The sequence below is a fragment of the Oncorhynchus keta genome, chromosome 14 (genome assembly GCF_023373465.1).
Source record: "Oncorhynchus keta strain PuntledgeMale-10-30-2019 chromosome 14, Oket_V2, whole genome shotgun sequence".
Taxonomy (NCBI): Eukaryota; Metazoa; Chordata; class Actinopteri; order Salmoniformes; family Salmonidae; genus Oncorhynchus; species Oncorhynchus keta.
The window spans coordinates 16,050,691-16,074,056 of record NC_068434.1 but is presented as its reverse complement, the minus strand read 5'-3'; the positions used below and the strand labels follow the sequence as shown (position 1 = coordinate 16,074,056).

The 23,366-nt window shown below is 42.3% G+C and overlaps 1 protein-coding gene across 1 annotated transcript in view; it reads left to right on the top strand.

The window, feature by feature from the left end:
* LOC127907221 (cotranscriptional regulator FAM172A homolog) overlaps positions 1-23,366 on the top strand; it is a 396,526-nt gene that overhangs the window by 158,944 nt on the left and 214,216 nt on the right. Inside the window, exon 7 of the mRNA XM_052461201.1 lies at positions 16,513-16,632. Within this exon, the coding sequence (XP_052317161.1) occupies positions 16,513-16,632 (120 nt within the window). The remainder of the gene's footprint in view (positions 1-16,512; positions 16,633-23,366) is intronic.

The following is a 23,366-nucleotide window of genomic DNA, read 5'->3' as shown; positions in this document are numbered from 1 at the left end:
AACAATCCTGTCTCAGAGCTCTACGGATAATTCCTTTACTTCACAGCTTGGTTTGTCAACTGTGAGACCGTTTATAGACAGGTGTGTGCCTTTCCATCATGTCAAATCAATGTAATTTACCACAGGTGGACTCCCATCAAGTTGATGAAACATCTCAAGGATGATGAATGGAAACAGGATGCACCTGAGCTCAATTTCGAATCTCATAGCAAAGGGTCTGAATACTTATGTAAAATAAATATTTTTTTTTGTTCATTTTTTTTTTCTTCAAAAATGTCTAAACAACAGTTTTCACTTTGTCTTTATGGGGTATTGTGTGTAGATTCCTGGAAACGTTATTTTATTTAATCCATTTTAGAATAAGGCTGAAACATAACAAAATGTGGAAAAAGTTAAAGGGTTTAAATATTTTCCGAAGTTAGCGTCATTACTGTGTAAATCTATGAAAGAGAGTAAGAACCATGAGCCTCATAGGTTTTGTATTAAAGTCAATGTACCCAAGTGAGGACGGAAACTAGCTGTCCTCCGGCTACCCCATGGTGCTACCCTACAGAGTGCTGTTGGGGCTAATGTATTCCTCCAAACAGTGTGTTTTAATCAATGATTTGGTGACATGAATGTATTTAGTTTAGTTTTATCTAAAAATTATCACTTTTTTATGTTTCACTATTTTTATGGTCCTCCCCTTCCTCTGAGGAGGAGAGTACCACTGGTACATACAGTGCCTTGTATCAGTGGTCTGATACTCCTTCCATTTCAATATTATCGCTTGCACAGTGCTCCTTGGGATGTTTAAAGCTTGGGAAATCTTTTTGTATCCAAATCCGGCTTTAAACTTCTTCACAACAGTATCTCGGACCTGCCTGGTGTGTTGCTTGTTCTTCATGATGCTCTATGCGCTTTTAACGGACCACTGAGACTATCACAGTGCAGGTGCATTTATACGGAGACTTGATTACACACAGGTGGATTGTATTATTAGTCATTTATGTCAACATTGGATCATTCAGAGATCCTCACTGACCTTCTGGAGAGAGTTTGCTGCACTGAAAGTAAAGGCGCTGAATAATTTAGCACGCCCAATTTTTCAGTTTTTGATTTGTTGAAAAAGTTTGAAATATCCAATAAATGTTGTTCCACTTCATGATTGTGTCCCACTTGTTGTTGATTCTTCACAAAAAAATACACTTTCATATCTTTATGTTTGAAGCCTGAAATGTGGCAAAAGGTCGCAAAGTTCAAGGGGGCCGAATACTTTCGCAAAGGCACTGTATCTACCTCAATTGCCTCGAAACCCCGCACATTGACTCGATACTGCTACCCAGGGTATACAGCCACGTTATCGTTACTCATTGTGTATTTATTATGTTTCTATTTTCTATTAGTTCTATATATTCTCTCTGCGTTGTTGGCAAAGGCCTGTAAGTAAGCAGCTCACTTTTAGTCTACACCTGTAGACTGTGTGAGCACTATCTATTTCCTGGGAGGGAGCGAGAGAACAGCTGCATTGCTTGGTTTTTCTATATGCACTTTGTGACAACCGCTGGTGTAAAAAGGCCTTTATTTGATTGATCGATGGAAGGAGACGGATTGATTATAATTTGTTTTAGCGCGATATTCCACATGCCCGTATTGCAAGAATATTTGTCTTTTTTCTTTTGAGCGCTTGTTCTGCCGTTGTCTTTTTGCCCTTGTCTCCTTCACTCCTTCTGTGCTGTGTACACCTTCCCATTGACACACACACATCAAGCCCCGGCCACTCACAACAACAACGATGAGAGATTGCTTCTTCCTCTCTGACAAGCGGTTTCAACTCACTGTTTGCATTTATGGTTTGGTCCAACAGAATCGGTCATATTGATGCCGAAACATATGGAGCCACTATGTTACTGTGATCGAGAAGATGATCTTTCTATCTACACCCTTTTTATGTCTTAACAACTCAATTTGTGCATAGAGCAGGCACTACTAAAACCGGAGTACCAATCTGTGTTTTATAAATGTGCAATAAGCATAAAACCAACTGTTCTACTTTGTTAACTAGCAAATAGTTCCAGGTTGGTTAAACTTGAAATATAAAGATTAGCTGGTTATGAGACCTGTGTTTAATTTTCTGCAATTCCTGCCACAATAAATGAGTCATTATGAGTGAACATGCAGTATGCATATGGTTCTGGTTCAATTTGGAACCAACATGTCATTTTTACAGACAGACTTGAAAGCCACATCAGTGATTACTACAAATAAGGTTAAACCATTTTGATGAAATAATGCCATTATTAGTTGGTCTGATGGTTGTGGAAGGTTTATATTTAGCCTAGATGTCATTTTACAAGCCCTGAATTCATTAGATAACTGCTGACTGTTTGAAATGCAGTGTATTGACCTTAATTATACAACTAAGCTTATTTAGATACGTTTTTTTTAACAGAAATCTAAACATATATTGTGAATCGCCCATAAGTTAAAAAAATAAATAATAATAATTATTGAGATATAATGTTTAGGCCATATCGCCCAGCCCTAGGAGGGAGGGGAAGCCCATAGTGGTTGTTTGTCAGTGTGTGTTGATACTGTTAGATTCATTCTTTCCTGGGTTGGTGGGCTGGGGTGTTTGTCTTGGCGTTAGTGCTGTTATTGTGGCCATAGCTGGGTTCTCTCCTCTCCCTGCTTCTCATAAATGTCCTGTAAACAGAGAGGAGAAAGTGGGGAAAGAAAACAGACAGTGAGTTTCTGGAGGACTGTGGGAGTGTGTGGGTCTCAATGATGAAAGGGGTGTGGATGGGTGGGGAACTGAAAGCACTGGTTGTCTTTGTACTGTTTTATCCTCCTCTTTCAAACAAGGCAAAGTTTGATCAAGGGCGTTGGTCAGCAGACTCTTTCGTATCAAATAAAATGTTGTTGATTACATACACATGGTTAGCAGATGTTATTGTGAGTGTAGCGGAATGCTTGTGCTTCTAGTTCCGACAGTGCAGTAATATCTAACAAGTAATCTAACAAACTACTTAATACATACAAATCTAAGTAAAAGGATGGAATAAGACTATATACATACACTACAAGTCAAAAGTTTTAGAACACCTACTTATTCAAGGGTTTTTCTTTATTTTTAATATTTTTTACATTGTAGAATAATAGTGAAGACATCAAAATAAGGAAATAACATATGGAATCATGTAGTAACCAAAAAAGTGTTAAAGGAATCAAAATATTTTATATTTGAGATTGTTTTAATAGCCACCCTTTGCATTGATGACAGCTTTGCACAATCTTGGCATTCTCTAAACCAGTTTCATGAGTTAGTCACCTGGAATGTGTTTGAGACAATCAGTTGTGTTGTGATATGGTAGGGGGGGTATACAGAAGATGGCCCTATTTCGTAAAAGACCAAGTCCATATTATGGCAAGAACAGCTCAAGTAAGCAAAGAGAAATGACAGTCCATCATTACTTTAAGACATGAAGGTCAGTCAATATGGATCATTTCAAGAACTTTGAAAGTTTGTCCTTTGGTCTGGAGTCCAAATTGGAGACTTTTGGTTCCAACCGCCATCTCTTTGGGAGACGCGTTGTGGGTGAACGGATAATCTCTGCATGTGTATTTCCCACGGTAAAGCATGGAGGAGGTGTTATTGTGTGGGGGTGCTTTGCTGGTGACATTGTCAGTGATTTATTTCGAATTCAAGGCACGCTTAACCAGCATGGCTACCACATCATTCTGCAGCGATAAGCCATCCCATCTGGTTTAGACTTAGTGGGACTATCATTTGTTTTTCAACATGACAATGATCCAACACACTTCCAGGCTGTGTAAGGGCTATTGGACCAAGAAGGAGAGTGATGGAGTGCAGCACCAGATGACCTGGCCTCCACAATCCCCTTACCTCATCCAAATTGAGATGGTTTGGGATGAGTTGGACTGCAGAGTGAAGGAAAAGCAGCCAATAAGTCCTCAGCATATGTGGGAACTCTCTCAAGACTGTTCGAAAAGCATTCCAGGTAAAGCCGGTTGAGAGAATGCCAAGAGTGTGCAAAGCTGTCATCAAGGCAAAGGGTCGCTATTTGAAGAATATAAAATATATTTCCATTTGTATAACACTTTTTTGGTTACAATGATTCCATATGTGTTATTTCATACTGTTTACAGTTGAAGTCGGAAGTTTACATACACCTTAGCCAAATACATTTAAACTCAGTTTTTCACAATTCCTGACATTTAATCCTAGTAAAAATTCCTTGTTTTATGTCAGTTAAGATCACCACTTTATTTTAGGAATGTGAAATGTCAAAATAATAGTAGAGAGAATGATTTATTTCAGCTTTTATTTCATTCATCGCATTCCCAGTGGGTCAGAAGTTTACATACACTCAATTAGTATTTGGTAGCATTGACTTTAAATTGTTTAACTTCAGTCAAACATTTTGGGTAGCCTTCCACAAGCTTCCCACAATTTGTTTAATTCTGGCCCATTCCTCCTGACAGAGCTGGTGTAACAGAGTCAGGTTTGTAGGCCTCCTTGCTCGCATACACTTTTTCAGTTCTGCCCACAAATCTTCTATAGGATTGAGGTCAGGGCTTTGTGATGGCCAATCCAATACCTTGACTTTGCTGTCCTTAAGCCATTTTGCATCAACTTTGGAAGTATGCTTGGGGTCATTGTCCATTTGAAAGACCCATTTGTGACCAAGCTTTAACTTCCTGACTGATGTTTTGAGATGTTGCTTCAATAGATCTGCATAATTTTCCTACCTCATGATGCCATCTATTTTGTGAAGTGCACCAGTCCCTCCTGCAGAAAAGCACCCCCACAACACGATGCTGCCACTACCGTGCTTCACGGTTGGGATAGTGTTCTTCGGCTTACAAGCCTCCCCATTTTTCCTCCCAACATAACAATGGTCATTATGGCCAAACAGTTCTATATTTGTTTCATCAGACCAGAGGACATTTCTCCAAAAAGTACCATCTTTGTCCCCATGTGCAGTTGCAAACCGTAGTCTGGTGTTTTATGGCAGTTTTGGAGCAGTGGCTTCTTCCTTGCTGAGCGGCCCTTCAGGTTATGTCGATATAGGACTTGTTTTACTGTGGATATAGATACTTTTGTATCTGTTTCCTCCAGCATCTTCACAAGGTCCTTTGCTGTTGTTCTGGGATTGATTCGCACTTTTCACACCAAAGTACGTTCATCTCAAGGAGACAGAACGTGTCTCCTTCCTGAGCAGTATGACGGCTGCATGGTCCCATGGTACCTTCAGGCATTTGGAAATTGCTCCCAAGGATGAACCAAATCAAATCAAATGTATTTGTCACATACACATGGTTAGCAGATGTTAATGTGAGTGTAGCGAAATGCTTGTGCTTCTAGTTCCGACAATGCAGTAATAACCAACGAGTAATCTAACTAATAATTCCAAAACTACTACCTTATACACACAAGTGTAAAGGGATAAAGAATATGTACATAAAGATATATGAATGAGTGATGGTACAGAACGGCATAGGCAAGATGGTATCGAGTACAGTATATACATATGAGATGAGTAATGTAGGGTATGTAAACAAAGTGGCATAGTTTAAAGTGGCTAGTGATACATGTATTACATAAAGATGCAGTAAATGATATAGAGTGCAGTATATACGTATACATATGAGATTAATAATGTAGGGTATGTAAACATTATATTAAGTAGCATTGTTTAAAGTGGCTAGTGATATATTTTACATCAATTCCCATCGTTCCCATTATTAAAGTGGCTGGAGTTGAGTCAGTGTTTTGGCAGCAGCCACTCAATGTTAGTGGTGGCTGTTTAACAGTCTAATAGCCTTGAGATAGAAGCTGTTTTTCAGTCTCTCGGTCCTAGCTTTGATGCACCTGTACTGACCTCGCCTTCTGGATGATAGCCGGGTGAACATTCAGTGTCTCGGGTGGCTGTTATTCTTTTTGGCCTTCCTGTGACATCGTGTGCTGTAGGTGTCCTGGAGGGCAGGTAGTTTGCCCCCAGTGATGGGTTGTGCAGACCGCACCACCCTCTGGAGAGCCTTGTGGTTGTGGGTGGTGCAGTTGTATCGGGTGGTGATACAGCCCAACATGATGCTCTCAATTGTGCATCTGTAATAGTTTGTGATGGTTTTAGGTGAAAAGCCACATTTTTTCAGCATCCTGAGGTTGAAGAGGCGCTGTTGCACCTTCTTCCCCACACTGTCTGTGTGAGTGGACCATTTCAGTTTGTCCACAATCTGCACGCCGGGGAACTTAAAACTCTCCACCTTCTCCACTGCTGTCCTGTCGATGTGGATAGGTGGGTGCTCCCTCTGCAGTCCACGATCATCTCCTTTGTTTTGTTGATGTTTAGTGAGAGGTTATTTTCCTGGCACCACACTGAGTGCCCTCACCTCCTCCCTGTAGGCTGTCTCGTTGTTGTTGGTAATCAAGCCCACTACTGTTGTGTTGTTTCCAAACTTGATGATTGAGTTGGAGGCGTGCATGGCCACGCAGTCATGGGTTTACAGGGAGTACAGGAGGGGGCTTAGCATGCACCCTTGTGGGGCCCCAGTGTTGAGGATCAGTGAAGTGGAGATATTGTATCCTACCTTCTCCACCTGGGAGCGGCACGTCAGGAAGTCCAGGACCCAATTGCACAGGGTGGGGTTGAGACCCAGGTCCTCAAGCTTAATAATGAGATTGGAGTGTACTGTGGTGTTGAATACTGAGCTGTAGTCAATGAACAGCATTCTTACATAGGCATTCCTCTTATCAAGATGGGATAGGGCAGTGTGCAGTGTGATTGCGATTGCATCGTCTGTGGGCCTATTCGGGCTGTATGCAAATTGGAGTGGGTCTAGGGTGTCAGGTAGGTTGGAGGTGATATGGTCCTTGACTAGTCTCTCAAAGCACTTCATGATGACGGAGGTCAATCTTAAAGTGTGGATTCCGATTTGTCAGACAAACTTTGAATAGTTCTTGTCACGGATACATCCTGTTTGAGTTTCTGCCTATAGGACTGGAGGAGCAAAATGGAGTCGTTGTCAGATTTGCCGAAGGAAGGGTAGCGGAGGGCCTGGTAAGCATTGCGGAAGTTAGAGTAGCAGTGATCCAGTGTATTGCCCGCACGAGTGCTACAATCAATATGCTGATAGAATTTAGGTAGCCTTGTTCTCAAATTTGCTTTGTTAAAATCCCCAGCTACAATAAATGCAGCTTCAGGCTATATGGTTTCCAGTTTGCATAGAGTCCCGTGAAGTTCCTTGAGGGCCATCGTAGTATCGGCTTGAGGGGGATATACACGGCTGTGACAATAACCGATGAGAATTCTCTTGAGAGATAATATGGTATGTGTGTGCCTGTGTTTGCGCTTATATCTGTAGATGGGCTGGTCCATTATCCATAATCAACTGCTTACTGTTCCTCCCTGCTTGCTGTCTCACGCACCTCTCACTGTTGTACAGTATATGGAGCTTTCACAACTGTGTTTGTATTAATTAGATGGCCACAGGTCGAGTTGTCTGATCTTTGTCTGACTGGTTAGTGAGGACTAGGTTTGAGTGACACTATACACAAGGGAGACTGTATGGCTGAGTGCAGAGAGAGAGAGACGCTATATTAGCCCAGTGTTCCTCGCTGATTACTGAGAGAGAGAGAGAGAGAGACGCTATATCAGCCCAGTGTTCCTCGCTGATTACAGAGAGAGAGAGAGAGAGAGCTATATCAGCCCAGTGTTCCTCGCTGATTACTGAGAGAGAGAGAGACGCTATATCAGCCCAGTGTTCCTCGCTGATTACTGAGAGAGAGAGAGAGAGAGAGAGAGACGCTATATCAGCCCAGTGTTCCTCGCTGATTACCGAGAGAGAGACGCTATATCAGCCCAGTGTTTCTCGCTGATTACCGAGAGAGAGACGCTATATCAGCCCAGTGTTCCTCGCTGATTCCCGAGAGAGAGACGCTATATCAGCCCAGTGTTCCTCGCTGATTACCGAGAGAGAGACGCTATATCAGCCCAGTGTTTCTCGCTGATTACTGGGAGAGAGAGAGAGAGAGAGAGAGAGAGAGAGAGAGAGACTGTCAACCTGCCCAGCTAGCTAGATCTGAGATAATCATTTTACATTACACTGTCTCCCTCTCCTCTGCGACTCACTCCATCACTCTTTTGATCTATTTTTTACTCCTCCAAAGGGCTATGAATTAATGCAAATCAAAGAATCATTCACTCAAAAAGTAAGATAAGCAACATAAATGTACAGATTTTTCAATCTTGGAGTTTTGGGTATATGGTAACCGTGTGGACAAACTGTCTATACGCTATTCACTGTTGGCTACTGTCAACAGTGCCACAATCAATCCGCACTCATACACATGCACTTCAAAACACCAGTGACAGTCATCACTTGAAGATGCTGGCAACAGGTGAGCAGTAGGGAATGTCAGACCTGGCACACACATTGGATGACCAGAGGGGGAAAAAGGAAAAGTAAGAAATAACTCATTTGGCAGGCGTGTAACAGGAAGCTAGTCTCTGAGGGTGGCCCGCTTCACAAGAGCTAATTAACCCTGGGAAATAAGAACCTCAATATGTAAATGCTGTTTAGATAATGCAAAGTGTTATTGGGCCAGGTAGTCAAATAGAGGAGGTGGGTGGGCGTTGGGGCCAGCTGTCGGGATTCTGTGCTCGGGTGATAAGGGGAAGACGCTACCTGTTTGTCATGACGATCAAGCCGGTGCTGTCAAATGCTAGCGTAAAGAAAAATCTGAGCTACTGTATACTGTGACATGCTGAAACTGGACCTCACAGAACACACAGCTAACGGAGAGGTAAATAAAGGTTGCTAGCTATATTTGGTTATGAAAGGTTTTTACACAAATTACTTCAGATTAGCTAGAGCCACACAGAACAGTCCTTCATACACAGCACCTAGCCATTTAAATACCTTGATGCTCTTGTCTCTATTCAATTGTTGTGGGGGCATTCGGCTGTTAGTGAGAACCACATACCAGATTTCTAACAGGGTTGTTAACATTTGAGTTTTCAGAGTATTCTAGACATCGGAGTAAAACAAGAATTTAACATCCATATAGTGGCCGTTAGACTTCAAATGTTTGCAGGTGCAACCGTTTTTATTAAATGTGTAATTTGTTTTCACGTGCCCATTTCTTACCATTAAGAACCAACGATGGCTAGCTAACACCAGCCATCTAAAAGATAGCTAACAGTTAGCTAACAACCAGGCAAAGAATGGTAGCTAGCTATATTTGGTTATGGAATGTTTTTGCACAAATTATTTCAGCCGGTTACCTAGCTAGCTAGCTAGAGCCAGACAACAACAGCTGACCTTGACACATATGCTAGCTAAAGTTAGTCACATCCAAATGCCAATCCTATGTTTGTCCACAAAACATAACTAGTTAGCTAGCTACATCAAAAACAACACCAAACGTTTATTGTCACTCTGCTACCGTACAGTGCATGCAATGGGCTTTTGTAACAATAGCTAGCTAGCTACCTACTCCATAGTCCAAGCCATGGTAAGAGCTCGCCACATTTCACTGTCAGACAGGACACAACACAACCTGTAGCTGAGAAAGTATAAAAGCAAAGCTTGCTTTCATATAATTAACCCTCCTGTTGTGTTAGTTTCATGTTCATTAATTCTGTGTTCCCGGTCCAAAATGACCGCCCCATTATAGCTGATTATAAATCCATAATAATACATAAATTTTCACCTAATGTTGTGTTACATCTTTATATCAACTTAAGTTCATGTGAACATTACACGTTTTGAACTTCTATTTGTTATTAACCTGAGCTCATTCAAATTGTTTTTGAGTTTAAAAAAAGCATAATGTATGGATTATTTTGACTAAACAAATGCTCAGATGAAACATAGTGCTATTTATCACAGACGACTTTGTGTCAAAGTTTAACAAGGACTCTTTCCTCCTCACCAGTATCATGATCAAAGATATGATCAAGAGCCTCACATACAGTATATCGTTTGGTCATTGTGCTGCCACAGAATGAATTGTGAGCAAGGCCTCAAAAAAGCTGTATTAAATACCAGAGCTGTGAGAAAAGTTCTACATATTATTGAAACAATGTTGCGTATGTTTGTGAGAATGCCAACGGGTGTGGTTCCCTTGGGGGAAATATTCTATTGGGGAAAGGTTCCTGTGGGGGTTGCCATGGATGCCAAGAAGGGGAGTGAGGTGTGTGTGTGTGCTCAAACACACATGCATGAATGGGTATGTGACTGAACTCAATGTTATACACTTATTGTAGTCTCACCCATTCATTTCTAATGACCGGTCATTTTTGACCTGGAACAACACAGGTGTACAAAAGTTAAATAAAATACCCAAAGTGTAATGGAAATCATCTCAATGTATTTTGTGTGTTCAGATGCCCTGTGTGTACAATGTCATGGAACCTTATGACAACCGATTAAATGAACAACATTTTTTCAGAGAGAACTTGTAAATCGGTCTAATTTGACCGGAACACAGCAAGAGGGATAAAAGAGTTTGAAATGGTAGTGTAATGGGGTTAGGGTAGTGTGTGACGAATCCAATACTTTAACTTGTATGCAGTATAAATCACACTGTTGTGGGAGAACCTCCTCCAATAGTATAAATCACACTGTTGTGGGAGAACCTCCTCCAATAGTATAAATCACACTGTTGTGGGAGAACCTCCTCCAATAGTATAAATCACACTGTTGTGGGAGAACCTCCTCCAAGAGTATAAATCACACTGTTGTGGGAGAACCTCCTCCAAGAGTATAAATCACACTGTTGTAGGAGAACCTCCTCCAAGAGTATAAATCACACTGTTGTGGGAGAACCTCCTCCAATAGTATAAATCACACTGTTGTGGGAGAACCTCCTCCAATAGTATAAATCACACTGTTGTGGGAGAACCTCCTCCAATAGTATAAATCTCACTGTTGTGGGAGAACCTCCTCCAAGAGTATAAATCACATTGTTGTGGGAGAACCTCCTCCAATAGTATAAATCACACTGTTGTGGGAGAACCTCCTCCAATAGTATAAATCACACTGTTGTGGGAGAACCTCCTCCAAGAGTATAAATCACACTGATTTGGGAGAACCTCCTCCAATAGTATAAATCACACTGTTGTGGGAGAACCTCCTCCAATAGTATAAATCACACTGTTGTGGGAGAACCTCCTCCAAGAGTATAAAACACACTGTTGTGGGAGAACCTCCTCCAATAGTATAAATCACACTGTTGTGGGAGAACCTCCTCCAATAGTATAAATCACACTGTTGTGGGAGAACCTCCTCCAAGAGTATGAATTACGCTGTTTGAGATGTTTTGAATCCTAGTCAACCTGCCTACACATTGTTTGAAGTACAGTAGACCAACATAGCTACTGTAGTAGGTCAAAGCTGTGTTCTGGAAAACCTTGGTAGAGTAGGCATCGCGGTGCCCATGTAAATGTTCTTCATATTTAGCTTCAAACCAATGTCTACTTCTCAATTACGAGGGATGAGGGAAATGAAGAAGGTAATGTGTGAAACAGAGCCCTTGTAGATGAATGGTGACTCAGCGAAGGAGAGGACGACTTCAAAGGCCTTGTTGTCACAGGCCTTCAGACAGCCAACTCTGCCCCCACCCCACCCCAACACACCCCTCCTCCCATGTTGATCAGGGTGGGGAAGGGCGCAGTGTTACCCACCTATGCATCAACCTCCGTAGAGTCTGGCTCTGAACACAACCACCCTCCCTCCTTATATAATTACAACAGCAAACATAAACAAGCCAAGAGTTTATACTTAAATCCTAACTGGTTTATCTAGCAGATTAATAAGAATGTCTAACGCCATGTTCAGGAATGGCCCTTTTCCTTTTATTCTGATTACAACCTTTCAACAAATATTATGGTTGAACTCAAATGTACTATTTGATAAAACATACTTTTTTGGGGGGGGAAACAACATTTTAAACAATATAATATTTGTAAATGATATCATAAATAGGACTGGTGGAGTTATGTCACACATGCAGCTAACAAAAATATATGGAAACGTCACGTGGAAAGGGGGTCAAGTAAGGAATTTCTCTGTCGACCCTGCATTAAAAACCAAAATTGGTTAATACATTTTTTTTTTTTAAAGTTTACCACTCATTTAAGGACCAAAACATTTTGCCATATAGATTGCAAAGTAGTTGGGAAGATATTTTCGATGTACGGATTCCATGGTACATGGTTTATGAACTGGTATACAAAATGACACCAGATTCAAAACAGAGTTTTTGTATTTAAATTATTATACAAAATTCTTGCAACCAATAGAATGTTTTATGCAGGACCAGTTAAAAGTTTGGACACACCTATTGATTCAAAGGGGGTTCTTTATAATTGTAGAGTAATAGTGAAGACATCAAAACTATGAAATAATACATGTGGAATTACGTAGTAACCAAATAAAGTGTTAAACAAATCAAAATATATTTTATATTTGAGATTCTTCAAAGTAGCCACCCTTTGCCTTGATGACAGCTTTGCACACTCTTGGCATTCTCTCAACCAGCTTCAGAATTCTGTGTAGAGCCATAAATTAGTAGGGTAGTGGGTATTAGTAGTGTCCAAACTTTTGAATGGTACTGTATATAAAAACATTTAAAGCAGAAATGATTCCAATTGTTTTTTCCCCATACATTTTTGCGTAGGGGATTTTAGTTAAACAAGCCAAGAGGTTTATTTACTGTACCTCCACACACATGCACACGCACGCACACACGTGATCGCTCCAGCACAATAACAACGGCGAATCAACAACTATATTGAAAAGTATTTTGTCTGTTTTCAATACTCAATGCTTGGGTGTGAGTGGGTGTAAGCTGTGTCTTCAGTGAAATGGCACAGCATTTTCCCCTGACCTTTATGAAACAAACAGCCATTGCCTCAGATAAGCCACTAGAACCGTCAGTCACAGCATAGAGTAAAACAACCGCCCCAGACATTTAGGCTAAGTGCACATGAAGCTTTGTTACCATTTACCCCCTCTGTCAGCTAACCAGACTGTTTTTGCTCTCAAATGTCTTTGGAGTGGTTTCACCAAATGACAGAAAGGGTATTTATTTGCCTGCTGAAGATGGAGCATGGCACAAACAATTGCACTTAGTGATGCTCCGTTAAAACACAACCCACGTGTGTGGACTTTATGGTCAGATGTATTGAATCTCATCTGATTTGTGTGTGCGAGTGCATGTGTGTGATTTGATTCACCATTGTTCATGCATATACTTTGTGTGAGTTGGAATTTAGTTTGGTTTAAAATACGCCTACCTATGGGGTGTTTGCCGCCATACAGGTGCTCCATTGCCGCCATACAGGTGCTCCATTGCCGCCATACAGGTGCTCCATTGCCGCCATACAGGTGCTTCATTGCCGCCATACAGGTGCTCCATTGCCGCCATACAGGTGCTCCATTGCCGCCATACAGGTGCTCCATTGCCGCCATACAGGTGCTCCATTGCCGCCATACAGGTGCTCCATTGCCGCCATACAGGTGCTCCATTGCCGCCATACAGGTGCTCCATTGCCGCCATACAGGTGCTCCATTGCCGCCATACAGGTGCTCCATCGATCCTGCAGCAGTCAGTATCCCCCCCCCAAAAAAAACGCCCTCTGCCATCAGCAGTGTTTCATTTTATCACTGTCCCTGGAATAGGCCTTCATGCTTACTGTGGCAGAACCATTTATGTTACTTTCCTTTTTTCTCTTTTTGTCTCTCATATTTAGTTTATCTTTATACAACGGGTGGGTCTAATCCTAGATGTTGATTGGTTAAAGCTACATTCCAGCCGGTGTCTTTTCGACAAGTTGCCACCGGCTAAATCTTTGACATTAAAATGCCTATTTACTCTGTTCCGTTTGACTGCCCAATCGACTGTCGCATCAGCCCAGCCGGGTAATTTATAAAGTAGATCGACACTGTAAAAAGTGTTGAGACATTATCTCACATTTCTTTTAGACTGTTTAGTATTCAACGGCGGTGATTTGTATGAACCTTGCTGTCTGTCTCTCCAACATTTGCAACATTGTTTCAATATTGAAAATGGATCTCCTGCTGTCCCATATTAATGAACGTCTCGGGACAAGACAGACAGACAGGCAGCGTTTCTCAGCCAGTCGAAATCATGAATCAGCTTTTTGACGTTACTGTAATTTATCCGTAGTTGGCTGGCTAGCAATAAGAACGTTGCCAGCCAGGATGTCAATAAAACATTTAGACTGAACGACTGGGTCTCATCAATATATACAGAACAAAAGACTGAACGACTGAGTCTCATCAATAGATACAGAACAAAAGACTGAACGACTGGGTCTCATCAATAGATACAGAACAAAAGACTGAATATACTGGGTCTCATCAATAGATACAGAACAAAAGACTGAATGACTGGGTCTCATCAATAGATACAGAACAAAAGACTGAATGACTGGGTCTCGTCAATAGATACAGAACAAAAGACTGAATGACTGGGTCTCATCAATAGATACAGAACAAAAGACTGAATGACTGGGTCTCATCAATAGATACAGAACAAAAGACTGAACGACTGGGTCTCATCAATAGATACAGAACAAAAGACTGAATGACTGGGTCTCGTCAATAGATACAGAACAAAAGACTGAATGACTGAGTCTCATCAATAGATACAGAACAAAAGACTGAATGACTGGGTCTCCTCAATAGATACAGAACAAAAGACTGAATATACTGGGTCTCATCAATAGATACAGAACAAAAGACTGAACGACTGGGTCTCATCAATAGATACAGAACAAAAGACTGAACGACTGGGTCTCATCAATAGATACAGAACAAAAGACTGAATGACTGGGTCTCGTCAATAGATACAGAACAAAAGACTGAATATACTGGGTCTCATCAATAGATACAGAACAAAAGACTGAACGACTGGGTCTCATCAATAGATACAGAACAAAAGACTGAACGACTGGGTCTCATCAATAGATACAGAACAAAAGACTGAATGACTGGGTCTCGTCAATAGATACAGAACAAAAGACTGAATGACTGGGTCTCGTCAATAGATACAGAACAAAAGACTGAATGACTGGGTCTCGTCAATAGATACAGAACAAAAGACTGAATGACTGGGTCTCATCAATAGATACAGAACAAAAGACTGAATGACTGGGTCTCATCAATAGATACAGAACAAAAGACTGAATGACTGGGTCTCATCAATAGATACAGAACAAAAGACTGAATATACTGGGTCTCATCAATAGATACAGAACAAAAGACTGTATGACTGGGTCGCATCAATAGATACAGAACAAAAGACTGAATATACTGGGTCTCATCAATAGATACAGAACAAAAGACTGTATGACTGGGTCTCATCAATAGATACAGAACAAACGACTGAATATACTGGGTCTCCTCAATAGATACAGAACAAAAGACTGAACGACTGGGTCTCATCAATAGATACAGAACAAAAGACTGAATATACTGGGTCTCATCAATAGATACAGAACAAAAGACTGTATGACTGGGTCTCATCAATAGATACAGAACAAAAGACTGAATATACTGGGTCTCATCAATAGATACAGAACAAAAGACTGAATGACTGGGTCTCCTCAATAGATACAGAACAAAAGACTGAATGACTGGGTCTCATCAATAGATACAGAACAAAAGACTGAATATACTGGGTCTCATCAATAGATACAGAACAAAAGACTGTATGACTGGGTCTCATCAATAGATACAGAACAAAAGACTGAATATACTGGGTCTCATCAATAGATACAGAACAAAAGACTGAATGACTGGGTCTCCTCAATAGATACAGAACAAAAGACTGAATGACTGGGTCTCATCAATAGATACAGAACAAAAGACTGAACGACTGGGTCGCATCAATAGATACAGAACAAAAGACTGAATGACTGGGTCTCATCAATAGATACAGAACAAAAGACTGAACGACTGGGTCTCATCAATAGATACAGAACAAAAGACTGAACGACTGGGTCTCATCAATAGATACAGAACAAAAGACTGAATATACTGGGTCTCATCAATAGATACAGAACAAAAGACTGAATGACTGGGTCTCATCAATAGATACAGAACAAAAGACTGAACGATTGGGTCGCTTCCCCGACAACCCTAGATGTGTATCGTGACTATATACAATACTATGAATTAATTAATAAAAATGTTTCTAATGAAAATATGTCAATCATTATTTGCAGATGTTGGTAAACCGTTGGATAAAAGTGATAATGCCCTCGAAGCCGGTCTTTGGACTAACAACACCCGTGCCAATATATCCATCAAACACCTGCTTCTCTGGCATTATCACTTAATTAAATCAGTCTTTAAATCCATCTGTCTATTTTTGTCTGCCTCTGATGTCTCACCCCTTCTTCAATCTTCCTCTCTCTGTTGCTCCTGTGTTTTGTGTTTGTTTTGGCGCTGTAACGTGAAGTCCTTGTGTTACAGGAAAACAGCTCCCCCGAGGAACACTTGCTGTACGTGTGGGACCACTTTGTGTCCAACGCTGCCGCCAGGAATGTCTTTATCGTGGCGCACAGCTACGGAGGCTTGTCATTGGTGGAGCTGGTGAGTGGTTGTTTTCCTCCTCTGGTCTTGTCTCTCCCGCATCGCCCCTCTAGCCAACCACCTCTGGGACAGTCAGCCAGTGTGATAGGACAGTCAGCCAGTGTGATAGGACAGTCAGCCAGTGTGATAGGACAGTCAGCCAGTGTGATAGGACAGTCAGCCAGTGTGAGTGTGAAACGTGGTGGAATTATTACAAATAAATAATGTTTGGTTTCTTTGATAAAGTGCTGCTTCTGTTAACAAGCCAGTTCATCCCTGTTCTAGGGCACAGTCCCCTTCCTCTCCTCTGCACATCAACACAGAGAGAGGGGCAGAGAAAGAATTCAACCATGCTGCAGAGGGAAGAGGTGGAACATGTAGTTGGAGGAGGAAGAGGAGTGAGGAGGAAGGGAAGGGGAGAGGGTTGAATATACTGTAACTTCCTGGAAAATAGCTTATTCTGGGATCTCTATTGCTTCTCAGGGTACACTACTGAAGCGCTGTCTCTCCTAATTGAGTCTATAATAAAGTCTAGCCTATTTCTGTAGTGTTGTGCTGTGTTACTTAAGACTAGGCTGCAGTGCTCAGGTAGCAGGTGCTAGGCTAAGTGCTAGGCTCACACAGCTCTCTCTCTCCTTCTCTCTCTCTCTCTCTCTCTCTCTCTCTCTCTTCTCTCTCTCTCTCTCTCTCTCTCTCTCTCTCTCTCTCTCTCTCTCTCTCTCTCCTTCTCTCTCTCTCTCTCTCTCTCTCTCTCTCTCTCTCTCCTCTCTCTCTCTCCTTCTCTCTCTCTCTCTCTCTCCTCTCTCTCTCTCCTTCTCTCTCTCTCTCTCTCTCTCTCTCTCTCTCTCTCTCTCTCTCTCTCCTTCTCTCTCTCTCGTGGGAGTGAGTCGTCAAACAGGAGTGATTGTGAGAGCGAATGGAATTTCTTTTCACTCTATCAGGTTTTGGTATGTATATATATATATTGATTAGTTTAGTTGTTTTAAGGGTATCTTGTTTAACTATCACTAAGCACGTATAGGGGTGGTGGGATGTTTGAGGTTGGTTTTTCGCGAGGGCACAACCAGCGGGTGGGGCTGGTTGCAATGGCCACTCGCGGAAGTGTAGAGTTTGAAAAACTTAGTCGGAGGCATGGAGTAAAGATTCCTGCTGCGGCCGGGTGTTCAGTGGAAGAATGTAGCTTGTCTGTGGGTGCTATCATTGGGTATGATAGCATCAAATCAACCTCAAGGATGAATTGCGCTGTAGTGATATTCTTAGATTCAATTGAAAAGGTGAATAAGATAGTTGAGAGGGGAGTTGTGTTGCGGGAGACACAGACGCCGGTATTTCCGCTTATGAATCCGGCGAAGAAAGTTATGCTTTCTCACGTGCCACCATTTGTTAGAGATGAAGCGTTGGAGCGAGAGTTATCTCGCCATGGTCAAATCGTATCTACAATATAGAAGGTTCTTTTTGGATGCAAATCTCTGTTGTTGAAACATGTTGTGTCTCATAGGAGACAAGTGCATATGATTTTAAAAAAGGACGGAAATTAACTGAATTTAGCGTTCAGTTTTAAGATTGATGGATTTGATTATGTATTCTATTCATCTACTGAATCAATGAAATGCTTTGGCTGTGGAAGAGAGGGGCATTTGGTGCGTAGTTGTCCCGAGAATGAGCGCGCAGAGCCTAGTAGTAGCTCTAGTGCTGGTGCAACTAACGCACCACCGCGAAGGGATGAACATGCTAAGGGTGCAGGGGAAGAGAGAAGGTGAGCAGATGTGGTTGGAAAAGTAGGAGAGGAAGGCATTGTGGATACGGGGGCAATTGTGGTAGATCAGAACAAAGAGGGAGGGGAAACAGTAGGTGAGATTGCGACTGCCGTCGCTGAGGTGGTGCTGGAAAATTAAATTGGAGGTCAAGAGGAGATTGAAATAACGGAAAAGGAAGTGGATGTTTTCAAAATACCAAGGAGTAAAATTAAGAATTTAAGGGGTGGTGAAGGGTCTAATTCTAAGAGAAAGGTAGAGATTGATAAATCAGTTGAAGATGAACAAGTTGTAGAGATGGTGGAGTTTTCTTCTGGGGAGGATAGCGAGAGTGAGTCATCTGACGCGTCACAACAATATAGTGAGATAAATGGGGTGGAAGGGAGGTATGGGATCGAGAAGATACGTCAATTTCTGAAGTTGACAAAAGAGAAGAAATATATGCAGGATTACAATGTAACTGATTTTTTCCCTGAACGTGAATTGTTTATTGAATCAGCAAAGTTTCTGATGTCAAAAATTACAGGGGGATGTTTGAAAAGCCCTGAAATTGCTAGACTCAAGAAAGTGGTCATGAGAGTGATAAGTGATGTAAATTCTAAACAAAATGAAAGAGTTCAGTTGCAGTTTTAACTCTGTAAAGAGATGTGGTGGCTCTATTTTCCTCTGTATATTTTTTTCATCCATGAGCAGTTTTAAGATTTCTTCTTTAAACGTAAATGCGGCAAGAGATGTTAAAAAAAGAGCCATGGTGTATGAGTTAATTAGGGGAAAGGGAAGTGACATACATTTTCTACAAGACACGCATAGTAATTTGGAAAATGAAGTTATGTGGCAACAGGAGTGGGTGGGGGACAGTGGTGTGTAGTCATAAAAACTCAAAAAGTGTGGTTATCTTGTTCTCAAAAGGGTTTTTGCCTTTGTCATATGAGGTTGAAGAGTGGGTTGAGGGGAGGTTATTAAAAGTTAGAGCAAGGTATGAAAACATCACTATGCGTCTGATAAATATATATGCCCCAGTGGTGACAGTTGAGAGGGTATGTTTTTTAGAGACATTATCAAATACCATTGAGAAATGTAACAAAGAAGATTATTTATTTATTGCTGGGGATTTTAACTGCACAGTTAGCGATTTAGATAGAAATCACCAAGAACCTCATATAGCCTCAAGGACTTTTTAAAACGCCTCATTGTAACACATGACCTGTGTGATATTTGGCGGAGTCAACATGGAGGAACAAGGCAGTACACCTGGGCGCATGTGAGAGAGAACATCATCAAAGAATGGACAAAGAAAAATTATTAATTGTCTCAAATCAGCTGTTGGACAAGACCTCACTAGCCCTAGTGAAATTAGAAAGAGGGCAGTAGAGTTCTATGCTGAGCTCTACAAGTGTGAGTACAAAGAGGATAAAACAGTGACACAGCAGTTCTTTAATGGGCTCCCAAAGGTGGCTGCAGAAGCTCAGGTTGAGCAACCATTGTCTTTGCATGATTTATACACTGCATTAAAAGGCATGGAAAATGGAAGGGCACCCGGCATTGATGGGCTTCCCGTTTACTTTTTTAAGTCTTTTTGGGCTATGTTGGGAGAGGATTGGTTAGAAGTAGTTAATGCTAGTTTAACCGGAGGGTTACTACCAATAAGCTGCAGAAGGGCTGTCCTCACCCTACTGCCCAAAAAGGGTGACCCGAGGGAGGTGAAGAACTGGAGGCCGGTGGCTTTATTGTGCACTGATTATAAGATATTGTCAAAGGCTTTGTCCAACAGGCTGAGGGAGGTGATGGGGCAAATCATACGGATCAGGCCTACTGTGTTCCTGTCAGGCAGATAGGGGATAACATTTCTCTGATTCGTGATTTTTTGGACGTCTCTAGGGCTATTGGGTTGGATGCTGGTCTAATTTCAATTGATCAGGAAACGGCATTTGACCGAGTTGACCATCAATATTTATGGCACACGCTTGAGGCGTTTGGGTTCAGCTCTGGTTTTATTGCCATGATAAAGGTGATATATGGTGACATTGAAAGTGTATTGAAAGTTAACGGTGGTTTGAGTGCTCCTTTTAAAGTGTGTAGAGGTATTAGGCAGGGATGTTCTTTGTCAGGAATGTTATATGCCATTGCTATAGAGCCACTACTAAATAGCATTAGAAGTCGCATTGCAGGGGTGTACTTTTCAGAGGATATTCCTCCTATTCGTCTCTCAGCCTATGCTGATGATGTAGTTGTGTTAGTGAAAAATCAAGCGGAGGTGGATAGCTTGAGTCTAATGGTTGATCGTTTTAGGGGAATATCCTCTGCAAAGGTAAATTGGGAAAAGAGTTGTGCTTTACAGATTGGAGAATGGTCTGGAGGGATCATGGCTTTGCCAGGGGGGCTAGAATGGTGTAAGGGAGGTTTTAAGTATCCTGGAGTGTACCTAGGAGATGAGGGGACTATGGAAAAAAATTGGGCACTGCAGAGAGGGGAAATTATTTTTTGCTGATGAAATAAGTTGAATGTATATGTTATGTATTTATTTTTGTTTAGGAATTACATTTGTTGTTTCATTTCTGAAAAGGCAGTGTGTCATTATTTATGTTAACACTTGAGTAAAAAATAAAGGTTTTATAAAAACTCAAACTCTCTCTCTCTCTCTCTGCAGTGCTTAGATAGCTAGGCTGGGTGCTAGGGTCACACAACTCTCTCTCTCTCTCTCTCTCTCTCTCTCTCTCTCTCTCTCTCTCTCTCTCTCTCTCTCTGCAGTGCTTAGATAGCTAGGCTAAGTGCTAGGCTCACACAGCTCTCTCTCTCTCTCTCTCTCTCTCTCTCTCTCTCTGAAGTGCTTAGATAGCTAGGCTGGGTGCTAGGGTCACACAACTCTCTCTCTCTCTCTCTCTCTCTCTCTCTCTCTCTCTCTCTGCAGTGCTTAGATTGCTAGGCTGGGTGCGCTAGGCTCACACAGCTCTCTCTGTCTCTCTCTCTCTGCAGTGCTTAGATAGCTAGGCTGGGTGCTAGGGTCACACAACTCTCTCTCTCTCTCTGCAGTGCTTAGATAGCTAGGCTAGGTGCTAGGCTCACACAGCTCTCTCTGTCTCTCTCACTCTCTGCAGTGCTTAGATAGCTAGGCTGGGTGCGCTAGGCTCACACAGCTCTCTCTCTCTCTCTCTCTCTGCAGTGCTTAGATAGCTATGCTAGGTGCTAGGCTAGTTACTAGGCTGGGTGAGCTATGCTCACACAGCTCTCTCTCTCTCTCTCTCTCTCTCTCTCTGCAGTGCTTAGATAGCTAGGCTAGGTGCTAGGCTAGTTACTAGGCTGGGTGAGCTAGGCTCACACAGCTCTCTCTCTCTCTCTCTGCAGTGCTTAGATAGCTAGGCTAGGTGCTAGGCCAGTTACTAGGCTGGGTGAGCTAGGCTCACACAGCTCTCTCTCTCTCTCTCTCTGCAGTGCTTAGATAGCTAGGCTAGGTGCTAGGCTAGTTACTAGGCTGGGTGAGCTAGGCTCACACAGCTCTCTCTCTCTCTCTCTCTGCAGTGCTTAGATAGCTAGGCTAGGTGCTAGGCCAGTTACTAGGCTGGGTGAGCTAGGCTCACACAGCTCTCTCTCTCTCTCTCTCTCTCTCTCTGCAGTGCTTAGATAGCTAGGCTAGGTGCTAGGCCAGTTACTAGGCTGGGTGAGCTAGGCTCACACAGCTCTCTCTCTCTCTCTCTGCAGTGCTTAGATAGCTAGGCTAGGTGCTAGGCCAGTTACTAGGCTGGGTGAGCTAGGCTCACACAGCTCTCTCTCTCTCTCTCTCTCTCTGCAGTGCTTAGATAGCTAGGCTAGGTGCTAGGCCAGTTACTAGGCTGGGTGAGCTAGGCTCACACAGCTCTCTCTCTCTCTCTCTGCAGTGCTTAGATAGCTAGGCTAGGTGCTAGGCTAGTTACTAGGCTGGGTGAGCTAGGCTCACACAGCTCTCTCTCTCTCTCTCTCTCTCTCTCTCTCTCTCTCTCTCTCTCTCTGCAGTGCTTAGATAGCTAGGCTAGGTGCTTTGCCAGTTACTAGGCTGGGTGAGCTAGGCTCACACAGCTCTCTCTCTCTGTCTCTCTCTGCAGTGCTTAGATAGCAAGGCTAGGTGCTAGGCTAGTTACTAGGCTGGGTGAGCTAGGCTCACATAGCTCTCTCTGTCTCTCTCTCTCTCTCTCTGCAGTGCTTAGATAGCTAGGCTAGGTGCTAGGCCAGTTACTAGGCTGGGTGAGCTAGGCTCACATAGCTCTCTCTGTCTCTCTCTGCTCTGACAGCTTGTGCAGGAGCCTGGTGGTGATGGTGGTTCTTTGATCTGTTGGATTTACTGGTAGACTCTCCATGAACCCACATTATTTAAAGCATCTCTCTGCTTTTCTTTTGAAGAAGGTTGTGGGCGGTGTGGGGTGGGCACTTGTCCCACTGCTAATTCCAGGAATATCTCTCTTTTTTTGTCCTGTAACCTGCTATTTAAAAAATATATATATATTTTGTCATTTTAATGCCTGCTAAATATTCATGTGGTGTTTTGTCCGTGACAGCCATTCTCTCCTGGGCTCTGTGTGCCAAGGATTCTGCCGTGGTCTCTCTCATCACTCTTTCTTTCTCTCTTTCTTTCTTTCTTTCTTTCTTTTTTTATTTTTTTCTCTGTCATCTGTCTCTTTCTCTCTCTCTCTCTTCCTCATGTGGTGTTCTTGTTATGTGAGTTAGATCCTGTATGTAACCATACTACAGATATATAGGATTTCATCTCAGAGGAAGAAGGGGATGTGTGTTTGTTTGTGTGTGTATGGTGTTGCATGCGTGTCTGTGCGTGTGTGTGTGTGAGAGCATTTGAGAGAGTGTATTTGAATGTGTCATTTTTCCCTGTCCCCTGGGTCTCTGCCGTGTGTCTGTGGCCTGTGACAGTGTCATAACTCCCTCACCCAAACCCTCAACCTCTCGCCATGGTGCTGGGGGGCTCAGGGGGGGCTTAGTCATCCCACCAAGACCCCCAGGCCAGGCAGCCCTCCCTCA